General features: G+C 44.8%; 1 protein-coding gene across 1 annotated transcript in view; it reads right to left on the bottom strand.

Moving 5' to 3' along the window:
* Positions 1-1,075: 1,075 nt before the first annotated feature.
* Positions 1,076-14,329, bottom strand: part of CASZ1 (castor zinc finger 1) — a gene marked incomplete at its 5' end in the record, with an annotated part of 92,280 nt that continues 79,026 nt past the window's right edge. The window contains 6 exons of the mRNA XM_082493599.1: positions 1,076-2,759; positions 6,095-6,388; positions 7,814-8,048; positions 9,954-10,102; positions 12,976-13,147; positions 13,688-13,886. Coding sequence (XP_082349725.1) covers positions 1,510-2,759; positions 6,095-6,388; positions 7,814-8,048; positions 9,954-10,102; positions 12,976-13,147; positions 13,688-13,886 — 2,299 coding nt within the window. The 3' untranslated portion in view covers positions 1,076-1,509. The remainder of the gene's footprint in view (positions 2,760-6,094; positions 6,389-7,813; positions 8,049-9,953; positions 10,103-12,975; positions 13,148-13,687; positions 13,887-14,329) is intronic.

The following is a 14,329-nucleotide window of genomic DNA, read 5'->3' as shown; positions in this document are numbered from 1 at the left end:
TTTGTAGCTGCAAAAACTATGACCAGGCCAATAGCTACACAGGTGCTGCAGAACAGTGTTGTCCCCCCTCCCTGCCCCAGTGCTGAGCTAAAGAGACCCCCAGTCTAAGCAGGACATCCCACAGTGGGATCCTGAATGTTTGCCTGCCTTCTCCTCCCTCTTCAGTGGTGCCTTCACCCTCTCCCAAAAGTCACCACAGATCCATATCAGTCCATGCAGAAAGACAGACTTGCCCATCTGCAGTGAAAGGCTGGGGATGAGGGCTTGGGGACCGGGAACATACCTGTCATCGTATGACTGCTTGGGTCAGAGAGCAAGTAGTATTTTCAAGGCTGCTTTAATAGCTAGGACGCTCTTCTGTGAGCACGGTGCTCCTTGTGCTGCACCGTGGGACAGAGTGTCAGCTCACAACCTCCTGAGATGGGGATACTGAAGCACCACAATAACGCCTCACCCTCAACAGAGAGGAAGCACCTGGGAGTTGGGATGAGATAGAACTGGATAGGAGATTAACCCCAGTCCTCCAGTGTGTCAGACCCTTTAACTGCCTGCTGTGTTCCTCCCAAGTTACTTCAGCTAAATCCCTACAGGCAGAAAAGCAGGGATGAGGAGAGGTGTCCTACAGAGAAAGTGTAGACTGAGAAAGTTTTACAATATAAATAGCATTCAAAATTATTATCATTAATAGTAAAAAGGATCTGGAAGAACAGAGGAGTGTCCCATTCCCACCCCTGCTCATTCATTAATGCGTCCTCATTTATGTGACAATAAATACCCACTCCCACCCTTGCTGTCCGATGCCATTCATTTAATGCTGGAGAAAGAAGGGGGGAGGGGGGGAGAGAGAAAGAGAGAGAGAGAGAGAGAGAGAGAGAGCGCGCGCACATCCTCACCCCCTCCTTCCCACTGGCAAAAGCTGAGCTAGTTGTCTTTGTGACACCAATTCCTTGAATTTTATATATGTGTGTGTGTGTGTACATTATATATATAGAGAGAGAGACACACACACAAATATATATTTCTAAAATTCATTACCTGTTGTTCCCACCCACCCCCCTCCAAGAAGTGGAGATTATTATTAATATCGTACAACTGAAAACATGGAAAAATAAAACCCAGAAAGAAAAATGGGGGGATAGAGCCCCACCCATAACAAAGGGTCCCCAGATGGGCACAGGCCCCACGCACCATGCAGGGAGCAAGGAAAAGCAGCTGGTACCCTCAAGGTTCGTGTCCATATAAAAGGGTGTTTTTTGCTGCATACTGCCCCCATGTTCTGTGATCTGCAGAATGAAGTGATGCAGCACCAGTCCTGCTGCGAACCTGTCTCTCTTATGGGGCCTGTGGAGGAGCATGGGTTTCCTTCCTTCCTCTCTCTCTCTCGTGTGTGTGTGGCACGGAGTTTGTTTTTCACTTGCCATCCCGATCTTTGTTCTTGCCTCATATGGGGTCCTCTTAGTAATTCTGTGTAAAAGCAAAACCAAACCACTGCCGCTGTTGTCTCTAAGATTAAGGAGAAGCTGCTGGAACAACGGTAGAGGCTGGGGCAGCAGCTGGAGCTGGAGCAGGAGTTGGGGCTGGAGTAAGGGCTGGCTCGCCCTGTGGCCTGGAAGCATCGCCATGGTCTGTGGAAGAAGCAGCTTCCTCTGGTTCTCCATCTTCTTTAGTGGTCAGGCCTTCAGGGTCAGGCAGCGATTCTTCAGAATCTGTGTTCAGGTCTTCCTCTTCATCATCATCCTCCTCATCATCATCCTCCTCCTCCTCTTCATCATCCTCCTCCTCTTCATTCATCTCCTCCTCATCATCCTCTTCATCCTCTTGGGAAGAGTCATCCTCATCCTCCACATCACCAGAGCCAGATGCCACCGCCCCCCTCTCCTGAGGTGCGGTCCCAGCTCTGCTCGGTGATGGACCCTCAGTGACTTCTGACTGCTTCTTGCTGAGGTCCAGGGAATCATTGAGGCCCACGCCAGCCGCATTCTGCAGGAAGAAGAGGGAGCTGTTGTTGTCAGTGCTGAGGTTGAGGGAACTGTCCAGGTTGATGGAAGAGTTCTGGATGTCATACTCAAGAGTGGAGTGGGCAAGGCCCTCAGGGCCAGGAGAGATGGCAGGAAGCTCCCCTCGCTCCTGCTTCTCATGTTTGCGCTTGTGCGAGTCCATCTGTGACATGCCCACCACTGTGTGTTTGCAGCCAGGGTAGGTGCAATGGAAGTGGGAGCACTTGAGTTTGTACTTGCAGTCAGGCACCTCGCAGTCCACACTTGAGCTGAACTGGCAGAAGCCAGCAGCACTGATGACGTCCTGCTTGCCGTGGTGCTTACGGTGGGCTGTCACCTTAGTGCTGTCAGTGCAGCGGAAGCCACAACGCAGACAGTGGAAGTGTGTGCTATTGCCAGAGAACTGACAGTCTGGGAAGTTGCAACTCAGTGAAGACTTGAAGCGTTTGAAATCATCCAATACCAGGTTGTCAACACGATCATGATGCTGGGCGTGCTTATACATGTGGGTACGGCCACAGAACTTGTAGCCACAATTCTCCCGCGTGCAGTGGTAGTGAGTAACCTTGAGAGAGAACTGGCAGCTGGAGTCCTTGCAGTCTTCATAGAGGTCGTAGCGACGAAATCCCTCCAGCATCATCCCTTCATCCAGCATCTTGCGTGAGGATGCTGTCTTGCGGCGCTTGCCAAACGGGGACATGTCCTCAATAATCCAGAAACGCTTTTTGGCCCCCGAGGCAGTTGGCATAGTGATGGTATTCCCTGAGGAGAAAAAGTGAAGAGTGGTGTTGTAACAGCCAGGTCTCTTCATCTCCTAACCATCCTGGCAAGCTCTGTATTTGCCAAGACACAATGCTGCAACTGTTCCCACCCAGCAGCTCATCCCTCAAGCTCTAAGGAAGCCTGGACTGGGACTGTGGGCTGGCTGATGCCTGCTGCTCATCACTTTCTCAATTTTTAGCATATCCCACCTTATTGCTGCTCTGGTATACTTGATATTGTCCAAATGCTAACTGTTGCTTCTGTGTTTTGCCACTCTCACGGTTTCTCCTGTTGCTTAGTTAATCTCTAGTCTCATTTTCCTCAAATCAGACTTCAATACAGAGGAACCGGCATGTTCCAATCCAAGGACTTGAGGTGTTTTACTGTAGTTCACTGGGGTTAAAGTGGTAAAAGAGTTTAAGCATGCTAGAAACTGGTACGTGTATACTGTTTTCCCCAACCCAGGCTCTTGTAATACACTACAATTGCCAAGGACAGGCAGGAAGTGAAGGAAGATCCCATGCGTGATTAAAACTGCAAGGGGGGAATTTATAGAAATAGGATGGACTTTGGCCAGGAGACTGCAACATCCCTCATGGTAATGAGCCTACATATTACGATGAGTGCACTTAGAAAGACAGATAGACAGATGTTCAATGGGGCTAATTCTCATCATCACTAGCCAGTGGACTCTGAGAGAAAATACCAGTTCTACAGCTTTCCCTTGGGTCTCAAAAATCACATGATGCCCCTAGTAAATAAAAAGCCCTCATCCATCTTCCACTTTCATTCACAGGGCCAGCATAACTGGCTAGTGCTCATGTCCCCTAGGATCAAGCCGACATCAAGGACTCGACCTCATTATATCTATTAACTTCTTTTTCTTCTCTGCTTGCTATTTCCAGAGTCAAACCACAATCTCCAGTATCAACATGCAGCACAGATGAGGTTGGAGGCAAGAATTTCTCACCAGGTGCAGAATTGTGAGTGTAATTGGAAATTATAGCTTGCAACTAAAACATACTTTTTTTTTTTTTCCTCTCTTGATGCTGAAACTGCCATCCTCTTAAAAAGAGGCACGATTTGTGACATGCAGTGCCTGGGGCCTGAGAATCCAGAGCAGCTTGCATCCTTGTCTAGGAGACTGAAGAAACAGTCAGCTGTTTGACTCTTGTGGATTCTTTTTTTTTTTCTGGCTAATAAGCAGGTATTAAAAGTGATGAATGCTATTTTTGCCATATCTGGCCCTTCAAATGACAACCCTTTAAAAGAACATGGCGATCGTTGAAGGAAGCCTCCAAAAGTTAAACTGTCACTGTACTGAAAGATACAAATCAATGGAAATAGTAGCAGCAACCTAATCTCCTGCCTCGTTCATGTGATTGCAGGATAAGCAAAGAACAAAAAATTTTTCCACACCCATTTGCTCAGACTGCAACGAAGGACACGAGCTTGGGGCAACCATGGTGAGACCATCTTAGTGACATGTAGCTGGTGGAAACTGCATGTTAAGACTAACTTAACCAGCTACCAATGAAAGAGTAACTTTCTGTCACTGTAGATTTTAAATTAGCAAGCTCTTAGCTATAGAATCTGTGACCGATTACTCTCTGCTCCCCACCCCCCAAACATCTGATATCGTAAAATCTCATTCTCTGCTTCCAGGCGACTAGTGTAAATGCATCATTGCCTGGACAAATCACTGCTATCCAGATCAACTCCCTACTCCTTCTTTAAAAAAAAATGACAGCCAAACCATCAAGTCTTATCATTAGTATGAACGCTCATCTCGTCTGCCTTCAGACAGGAATACAGGATAAGGTGTCTTAGGGAAAAGACTCTGGGAAATAACTAGAATTTAAACTTTACCTGTTTTAAACTCAATGTATCTGCCCAGCTTTCGTAACAGTTCAAACAGATGTGCTTAAAACTTTAGTTAAACCAATTTTGTTTTCTCATACAGAAGTTTCAGAGCAAGGGTGTGAAGAAGAGATGATAACCTGTTACACTCCCCTCTTTTAGCCACTAGACAACACTCAGTCTCTAGCACCCAACTGAAGATTATAAACCTCAACAGATTTAATCCCAAGCAAATCCCAATGGTAAGTGCATGCCATAAGCTTGTCTTTTCAAATACTAATAATGCAAATGTTCCCCAAACTACACAAAGATAAAAAGAAAAGAAACTGAAAAATAAATAATTAGAGGAAAGCACAGCACAAGGTTAAGATGTTTCAGGTTGCATGCAAATAAGTTTAAAAAAAAAGGAGGCAAAAATATAGTTTCTTGTGAATTTTGTTCATTGGAACACATTCCTCCGGACGAGGCACATTTCTCCTGCCAAGCCCCATGAGAAAAACCCGTGAACTTCCAAGTGGAGTTGGTCCTCCAGCCATACTCCCAACCATTCACCTTGGATTATGCATTACTAAAACTGGCAGGAAGAATGACTGGGACATTTGTAGGCTGCCAGAATCCTCTTAAGTGTGAAATTTAAGAACAAATACGCCTTTAATTAACTAGAAAAGAGCTGGGAGTTGGGAAAAGAAGCCAAAACTGAGACACACCCTAAAAAACATTCCCAGCTGGAATGAGGATCTCCAGCCTGAGAGATCTCTGATCTCAGTCACACATGGGAAACATGGCAGCTTAAAACTAAAAATCTAGATGTATTTTCTGCAGCTGTTAAGAGCAGATGTAAGTAACAGTGAGTGTGAGAAACAGCCTGAGCTGTCTGATGATGTCATCGTGGTGACACTGACTGTACTTCACTGTGTTACTGGTGGTAGGGAAAGCAGCCCTGAATTTTATGGCTTCGTATATGAATAGGAAGCAGTGAAGCTTATAAGATCTATAAAACTACAGGAACTGGGTACCTTGTCAGACATTTACCTGCTGGGATGTGGGCAGCAGACTATGGTAGGCACTGGGTTGGGTGGCTGGGAAGATCTGAGCAAGAATTCCAAGTCCCATTAATGGTACATAAGCAAAAGTTTGCTTTGTGGCCACCCTGCTGTTACCCAAGAGGCTGAAAGTGCATTTTAACTATGGATTTTGTTATTTTTTTTCCTCATAGTTTGGAATTGGTGGAAATTGCTCCCAGGTATCCATATGTCCCTCAGTGATTTGCTGTGGTTTTGGTTACCCTTCTCAGCTGTGGTTACTGTGTCAGCAGACAAAAGGAGTAGGCATGGACTTGGATAAAGTTAAATAAGACAGAGAGTGACATATGCTTTTTTTTACTGACCCAAAGGTGCAGAGAAAAAAATGTGGGCAGGGTGAGTGGGGAAGGAGATGGTCAGAGGACACTAAGAGAGAAAGCAAAGAAGTGTTACCTGCTGCATCCTGAACTAAGGGAACGTCACTTTTTACTGGAGTTGGAGTGGCAATGATGGGCGAAAACCCAGTGGTGCTGGCGGCAGGCATGACAATGCCTCTGCTGGATCCAAGAGTGGCACTAAGCAGAGAGTATGAGAGACAAGATGGAGAGAAAAGATAGGGGAGGGTGGGAAGGGAAGACCTAAGCAGGGCTTGTGAGAAAGATGGAGGCAGAGATGGTGGCTGAGGTTGTGGTGCATTGTGGGTAGCATCATCATCAGCAGCAGTAGCAGTAGGAGGAACCAGGCAGCCTGGAGAATGTGGAGAGAAAAAAAGCAGAAAAAAAAAAAAAGAAAAAAACCAAACAAAACAACAAAACCAAACCAAAACAAACAAAAACAAAACAAAACAAAAAAAAACACAAAAGAACTGAAATGAGAACCCAAGAGCAGAAGCAATATGATGAAAATGGAAAATACATTCACAAATGTATGAAACAGAACTGTAACAGAGAAGAAACAGAAGGTGAGGAACTGACAGCATCAGGAAGAGGAGGGTTGTCTCTGCAGAATGTAAGGTGGCTTTAGTGGCATGGGGGAAGAGCCACAGGCTTTAATATAGAAATTCCTGCTTGTTTGGTCCTTGTTCATCTATATAGTGCCAGCTTGTACCAGCTAATAGCTGTAAGGGTCACCTTACACTTCGGGCAGGTGGAGGTGCTTGCTACTTGGATAGCGGTGGAGGGCCATTTCCTAGGAAGCGTGATTTGGGCTAGACGGCGTCCTGGCAAGAGAGAATGCCAGGAACCACTGTCCCACCAGAACTCTCTGGAGGAGCTTTAATGTCACGGGGCGACTACTGTCATGGCCCAGCAGTGTTCACACACCATATGGTTAGCTGTGCTATAGATAACCTTCATCTAACTGGTGTGGGAAAGAAAAGTAGGAAAATGTGTAGAAAATTAAAGCAAACTCAGCGATGCAGCCCATCTAGAATGTAACACTTAACCCTGGGAAGCACAGCTAAGAGATCCCTGGATCACCACTAGATGATAACAGAATTCATAAAAGGTATCTGACTACTGAAAAGATAACCCTGTAATACAGGGCAGTGGGAGATGGCTACACATTATCCTGGCAAACAGGAAACAACGGCAGAAACTTACTTCCAAAAAGAGGGGATGATGGAGGTTTCCTCTGTGCAACACTGCACAAAGTCGAACAAGAGTTTTTGCATGAGGAAGGGAGCTCGGTGAGTTGCTTTTATATGTTGATTTCTCAAGATGTGGTAGGTTTTTTTCCCCTGTGTATATAATATTTGCTATTGTACAGTCTTTCTGTACCTCAACAGTATAGGAAAGTGCCTGACTTTAGATGCTGCACGAGGAAATACAAAAGGGTAGCAGGGGAAATGCCAAGTACAGAACAGGCCCACAACTTTTTTTTTTTTTTTAAATTGGTTATTAAAATAGATCCAACTCCAAGACACAGGATTAAAACCTCTCTTCAGGGGAGAAAAAAGATATGCTGTTAGTTCATGGATGCTTGAGATGAACATTTTAACGGATCTCTTCTCCCAAATGATGGAGGGAGCTAGGGTAGTATGAGGCACTATTGTGAAGCTGGTACAGTTTATGTTTTAAGGTGCAGTTGTCCTTTGGCCTGTCTTCATGAGTTTATCTCCCAGGAGAGCAGGCAACTGATGATCCATTTCACACACCCTCCCTTCTCTCTTACCTGCTGATGTACTTTCATTGCCCACTGGAGTGCTGGAGCAGCTGCGGTCCATATTGGAAGATTCAGAGGAGATACCCCCAGGGCTACAGCCAGTGTAATCCATGTACTCATCTGTTTCAGTGTCCATCATGCTTGGGGGTCCCTGAAAGGAAGCTGGGGTTCCTGATGAGGCTGGGCTGGGTGCCATGCTGCCAACCTGGGGGATAGTTTCATTTCTTGGAGTGTGGCCAATAACCTGCAGCAAGAAAACAGGACCGGGACTTTCACACCAAAAGCAAGATGCCAAGACCAAAACCATCTGTCTGCACGTTTATTTCTCTGTGCCACAGTTCACAAGGGATAGCTGGAACATGCTCGTGAGTGGAACCCATGGCACTGTGGCTAGGAGTGTCTCTTCCTTCACTGGGAGCTCAGAGCACTAAACTTGGCACATGTATCCTGGTATGTGAATTGTGATGCGCTCAGAGGCTGGGAGTGTTAATCTTGGCACCAGGATCCTGGTGTGCGGATTCTGATGCATTCAAAAACAGGAGGTGTTAATCTTGGCATTACTACCTTACTGTGTAGGTCCTGCTGCATATAGAGAGTGGAAATACGACTACTGACACAACTGTCCTAATGTCTGCATGCTGAGACACTGCAACAGGGGAACGCAGACTGAAACCAGCGATGCACCTGTATGCTGTGTTCACATGCAGCTGTTGTGGCGGGGCACGGCATGGTCTTCTCTGGACAGCTACATGGGTAGGTACCCAGAAGCAATGTATATCCAAACATACCAGTAAGTGCCTACTGAGCACTAAGGAATGGGAAAACAGGAGTTAGTACATTTCAATGCAGAAGGGCAGTGGCAATACAGCGATCTGTGGTTTCATCCTTGTTTTGCTGTTGCTGGACTGATCCATGGGCTGAACGCAGCAACAGAGTAAGACTAGCACTGTATGCTCCAGGATTGCTCAGGCCATGATTACTATTTCTTTGCTGCTGAAGTGATATAGGATTGCCAGTGAAAGGAGACGGAGGTCAAAACTAGCATTTTCTGCTCAGAATGTACTAAAATTCTTAGGGCTAGATTCAGCATGTACTAGAAGAGTAGTGAAGGCAAATCTATTTGTTAAATCTCTCCTAAGTTTGATTCTTGTACCTAAGCTTTTCGCGTTCAGAACAAAAGCTACCACAACAGTAACACCAGTTCCTTGGCATCTGTGAACTCATTAAATCCAACAGTAGTTGACTTGAACAATTTAACTTATTGACAGTACTTAATAACTAATAGGGTCCTTTTATTCCCATGTTGTGGAAGGAAAGGGGGTTCCCATCTTGCTTCTACAAATGGCCCCTTTTGTTTTTCATATAACAGAAGATGTTCTTAGGATCAGATCAGTCATAGGTGTTTAAATAAAGCTAACTTGTTTCATCTCCCAAGTCAATGGAAATTAAAGCAACTAAGGAATAAGAAGAACAAGCAGGAGGTTGCAGGAGTGCTGCCATTCTGGGCAGCAACTCAGTGCTGCAGTTGAAACTCTTTAATTTATTCACGAAACAGACAAACCTGATCTGCCAGTTGCTCTCAGTTATGTGTTAGAGAAGAAGCAATTGCATCGCTCTGCTACTTCCTGAGAGAAGACAAGGAGTGCCTCAAACTAGCTCCAAATCAATAAGGGAAGAGAAATTTCGAGACTGGTAGTTCTCCCATCCTAGGTGGAAGCAGCAAATAATTCTTTAAGTGCAACAAGAAATGTTGCTTTAACCAGCATGTTCAATTCTTCCACATCCTAAGCACTTTAATTTTAACAAGCCAATTGCTGTATATTGAGAGAGCAGGGAGTGCAAGTTGTAAATATGAGTATTTTAGTATTATCTTTCTCAATGTTTTTTCTCCATAATTCACAAGGAAAAGCTGTTTACACTAAGTAATGCTTTGATGTCTATGCTTCATCATCTTTACTCATATTGCAGAAGTCCAAACAGGTAAAGCTCGCTTGGGTGAACTCACGTATCCCAGCTGCATCCCCCAATGTAGACATATATCCTTAAGAGTTTGGGTGTGAGTGTCTTGGCACTAAAGCAGTTCTGCAGCAAGCAACCCAAGGGACCAACACTACATGCGGATCTACAACTTAAATAACCAGTGAGTCACCTGAGTAGGAACACGATCAAAGTTCTTCCCCAGCATCCTTCTCATGTGCTTTCTGGCATGGGATGTCATTTGGTGCTTGAGCAGGAAGGAGAACTGGCAGCCCTCTCGAATGCAGTGGAAGTGGCTGTTCACCTGGTTGTATTTGCAACCTATAGACACAAAACCATTGTTATGCAGTAGATGAAAGTACCAAGAGGGAAAGGGACTGTAGGAAAGACGAGCAGGAGACGGGACAAGGCTGCTGCTACATGGATTTCTGGTGAATTGAAGATTACCAATGATCACGGGTTCTTCAGGAACAGTCCTGAATGAAAAACAACATGATCTTTTGCCTGCTGAGCAACTGCAAGAGAGGATTACAGTGTACGTAGATTTAAGTGAGCCTGAGCTGCAGACTAGTCCCATCCCTCTTCATTTTGTTATAAAGGAACGTTACCATTACATCTAGTAGTGCCTAATGCTCTCCAGTCTTAGCTAGCGTCTTTTCCTTTACAGAAAGAACAAACCCAAGACACTGAACTGTATCACAGAAGTTACAATCAAAAATACACACTTACAATTAGATTAGAAATGATAGGTTCTTTTTCTCTTTTTTCCTTTAACTGTGCTCTCAGAAAAGCAGTCTCTTAAAAGCTGTAGCTCTGGACAGTGTATGCTCTCTGGTCAGATAGAAATGAGCCAGGAGGTGTTTATGCAGCTCCAAATTTGTTGTGTAATAGGGGCAGCTACTAAACAACAAGCAATTTATATGGGTTCTGGCGTTCAGCACTTGACACGTTTTGCTCCTTGTGGATAGTGCCATGCGTGCTGGGGGTTTGTGTATCTCATTAACAAACAATCCTGAACAGCTACATTCTATAGCCGATAAATAACAGCTTGTTGCAGTTAAAACACAGCTATATTAATAATCAGGTTCTGCCTGTTCACCATCATCCCTTGGCTGTATCCTTATATACAGAGGTAGAGACCGGCTCAGCTTTACTCATCTATCTATCTATCATCTACCTACACCCATCCACCTTTACTTACATACTTATGGTTTTTTCATCTATCTCCCTCCCCACCCATACATGCATGTGTAGATTTATACATGCACAAACATACATATGAAAATCTATCTTGTGTTTGTTCGGAAACATTCGCAGCCCTTAAAGCAGGCCAGTGCTTTCTGCACCTGTTATATATACATACGCAACATAAAAAGCACAGAGATGTACAGAGAAGTGGACATGCATTTACATGTTGGTGTAACCATATACACCTACACGAATACATCCAGCTACACCATCCCATCATGCTGCCTGTATCTAAGCAGGCAAATGCAGAGTGCTGGCTAAATGTATGTTTATTGCATGGCAAGCCCAAACTATAGGCATATGTACATACTGCTGGATGCGTGTACCCCATCAGTCCCCAAAATAAACACTGCTGACACACGCACAGCCTGTAGACGCCTCGCTGCCAAACAGCTCCTGAATCGCCCAGCCCATCTTTAGCTCACAGATAGCGTTTTATGTGCATGCCAAGTTTATGTTTGTTTAGGTATTGCACTCCCCCACAGCCCCACCTCATTTGCCCTCCCCATCACGTTGTGCTGTTCTTTGGGATGGAGAACAAACAGTGCTGGCGGGACTGAAACAGTATCAGCAAAGGGCAGGTGAAGGCTCGCCTGTTGCTAGGGCATCCATGTAGGCTGGGTGTCATATATCATTGTCCTGCTTTGTCTAGCCCCTGCTATCACCTGAAACACCTAATGCTGAGTAAATAACAGCAACTGCTGAATCTACTGACATGTGTAAATGAGACCTGGGTAAGTACTGGCTGTGGCGTGTTGACACTCATTACCCTGGTTACCACAAACAAGCTACCATTTGGGTACAAATTCTTGATGTATTCAAACCTGAAAATAAAAGTTTGGTTCTAGTTACTGTGGCTGTTTCCCTGCAATGGGAGGGAACAGCACCCAGGAGTGTTATTCTGAACCCTGTTTTGCTTCAGCCTTTGTTCCAACCAGAAGCGATAGAGAAGACTGGGTCTGATACTGGTAAGCCAAAACACAACTAGAAGGGTTTAGTGAATCCCAGGCAGTTCAGGATAGAGCTCTGCTGGAGATATCTTTAGGGATTCCCCCCAGTTCAGAGCCCTGAGTTCCAGCTCTAATCCCTCCCCGGGAATGAAGTCTACTTTCTGTTGCTGTGCGTTTGTTTTACCAGCTTTACACTAGAGGCACTTAGATTTAATAACTACTACAGCACAGCTAATAATTTTGGCAAGTGGGCAAGCCACAGTCTGAGGCTGTGCCACATCTCAGGTGTTTCCTTAGGCTGTGCTCCGGTGGGAGGCTGGCACAAAGACCCAGCGTTGTATTCCCTGCTGCACACAAGTGGCTGTGGAGAATGGTTTTGGAGGAGAAGGGAGTAGTTTATTGAATTCTCTTCTCCATACTGCTGTCACCGGTTATTTGCCCTTTGGCTTTCAATATGCCGCACTGGCAATGGCTAAAAAAACCCAACTTGCATTTGAAGCTGCCTGGAATTGGGCAAAGCAGCAACTTGCTTGATACAGGAAGACTTTCACACAAGGCACTCATCAGAGCAGCCATTTCCCCTATGCCTTTCTTCACTCCTAAGAGCACTCCTAAACCCCACCCAAGACAAGCAGTAGGCCCAAAAGACTACAAAGTACAAAAAAAAAAAAAACAAAACCACAAACAAAAAAAAGGCCTTGATAAAAAGGAAAAACAAAGGGGAAACTCTATCTCCAGACAAAAATACATAAATAAATAAATAATAATCCTCTATATTACAGTTTCTATCCATTTAACTTGGGTCTATTTGGGAAAACATGCTTCAACTCAGGCAGATCAGGAACTGCTTTCTGTTTTGTTCCATTTCTTGATTAGTGGTTTAATGACCAAATACATCTTAAGCGTAACTCGCAGGCTCTAACACATGCCATTCTTAGCCTGGACGTGGGACAGACCACATGAGAAAGATGATGGGGGAAGAAGAAGAAAACTCACCTAGTCTGCCACACTCTTCTCGCTTGGTAAAATACTTGAAGCCATTGGCAGCCCTTCTCTCTGCCTTCTCGTGTTTTTTCACATGCCAGGGCAGCTTGGTGGTGATGTTAGTCACAAAATAGCAGCCAGGACGAAGACAGTGGTAATGCCCTCGCATCCTGAATTCACAGTGCTAGAGAGGAGCAAACAGGGAGGTTGCTTTAAGCATATCTAAAACAAACGCACTCTCATCTGCCTGCTACTAATGCTGTCCCTCTGAGACATGAGAGAGACCTGAACTGATACCGTAGATCACGTCCATTTTATCTTCCACAAGCTGCAATGCAAACTTGTTCCCTGTCGTGTATTTTGTATTGCTGTCACGTATTCTGTATTGCAGTAGTCTACATTGAAATATCCCAAACCTAACTCATGGCTTTCCCTGGTATTCATCATAGATTTTTATTTTATTTCATCTTGTGTCTCTTAGATCATTCTAGTTGCCTTGCCCACTTCACCCAAGTCAAAGAAACATAAAAGCAGTGCAATTTTCAATTTGATTGAAATCAAACATTTTGCTAGGCCACTAATAAAGACCCTTCCATGGTTCTGTAGTTAGACCAGGCATGAAACACTCAGCCTCACTTCCTAATGGGTAGTCTACTTGCTCTTTCCCATTTTTCTTCTCCTGCCCACATACTCAGGCTGGAACACTGCTTTGAATTGCTCTTACCTGGTTTGGACAGAGACACTGCAGCGAATAGTAAGCAAACTGGTCTCGCACATTCACCAAATTATTGTTGGGGTTGATGTGGTCCAGGCAGTGGGATTCTGCTTTGCCAGAGGTTTTGCACACATACTTGCAGTTCCCAAAGAGACAGTGGAAGTGGAATTTGTTAGCGTACTTGCAGTCCGTTGCCAGGCAGGGATCACTGGAATACATCCAAAACCCAATCATCACCTTCACTCATTTCATACATTTGTTTCTTTGCCAAAATTTAATTCAAGGGGAGCCCGGCTGAAGCCTCTGTTACGAACATGGCCTACATATTTCCCATAGCCACCTTCCTCTTTCGTAAAATTGATGCTGGCAACACTACTGCAACTCCACCAAGCTAGCGCACTTTCTTAAGATTATTAAAATACAGCAATGCATGGTGGGTTCTGTAGTCTTCCAATTTAAAGCTCTCTCAAGATCTGGATGGATGCCGTTTCTCCCTTTCTACCTGTACTTACCTCAATGGATTGATAGTTTCTCCCATCTCAATTTTATGTAACCAAAGTGAAACTCTTAGGCATGCACACTGCAAGGTGCAAGGGCTTTCCCTGATTCGACAAAATTGGCAGTGATCTATTTAATCAGCTAAATGGTTTT

Source organism: Vanellus vanellus, assembly GCF_965231255.1.
Source record: "Vanellus vanellus genome assembly, chromosome: 20".
NCBI lineage: Eukaryota > Metazoa > Chordata > Aves > Charadriiformes > Charadriidae > Vanellus > Vanellus vanellus.
Note: the sequence above shows the minus strand (reverse complement) of the source record. Positions and strands in the feature narration are given on the sequence as shown.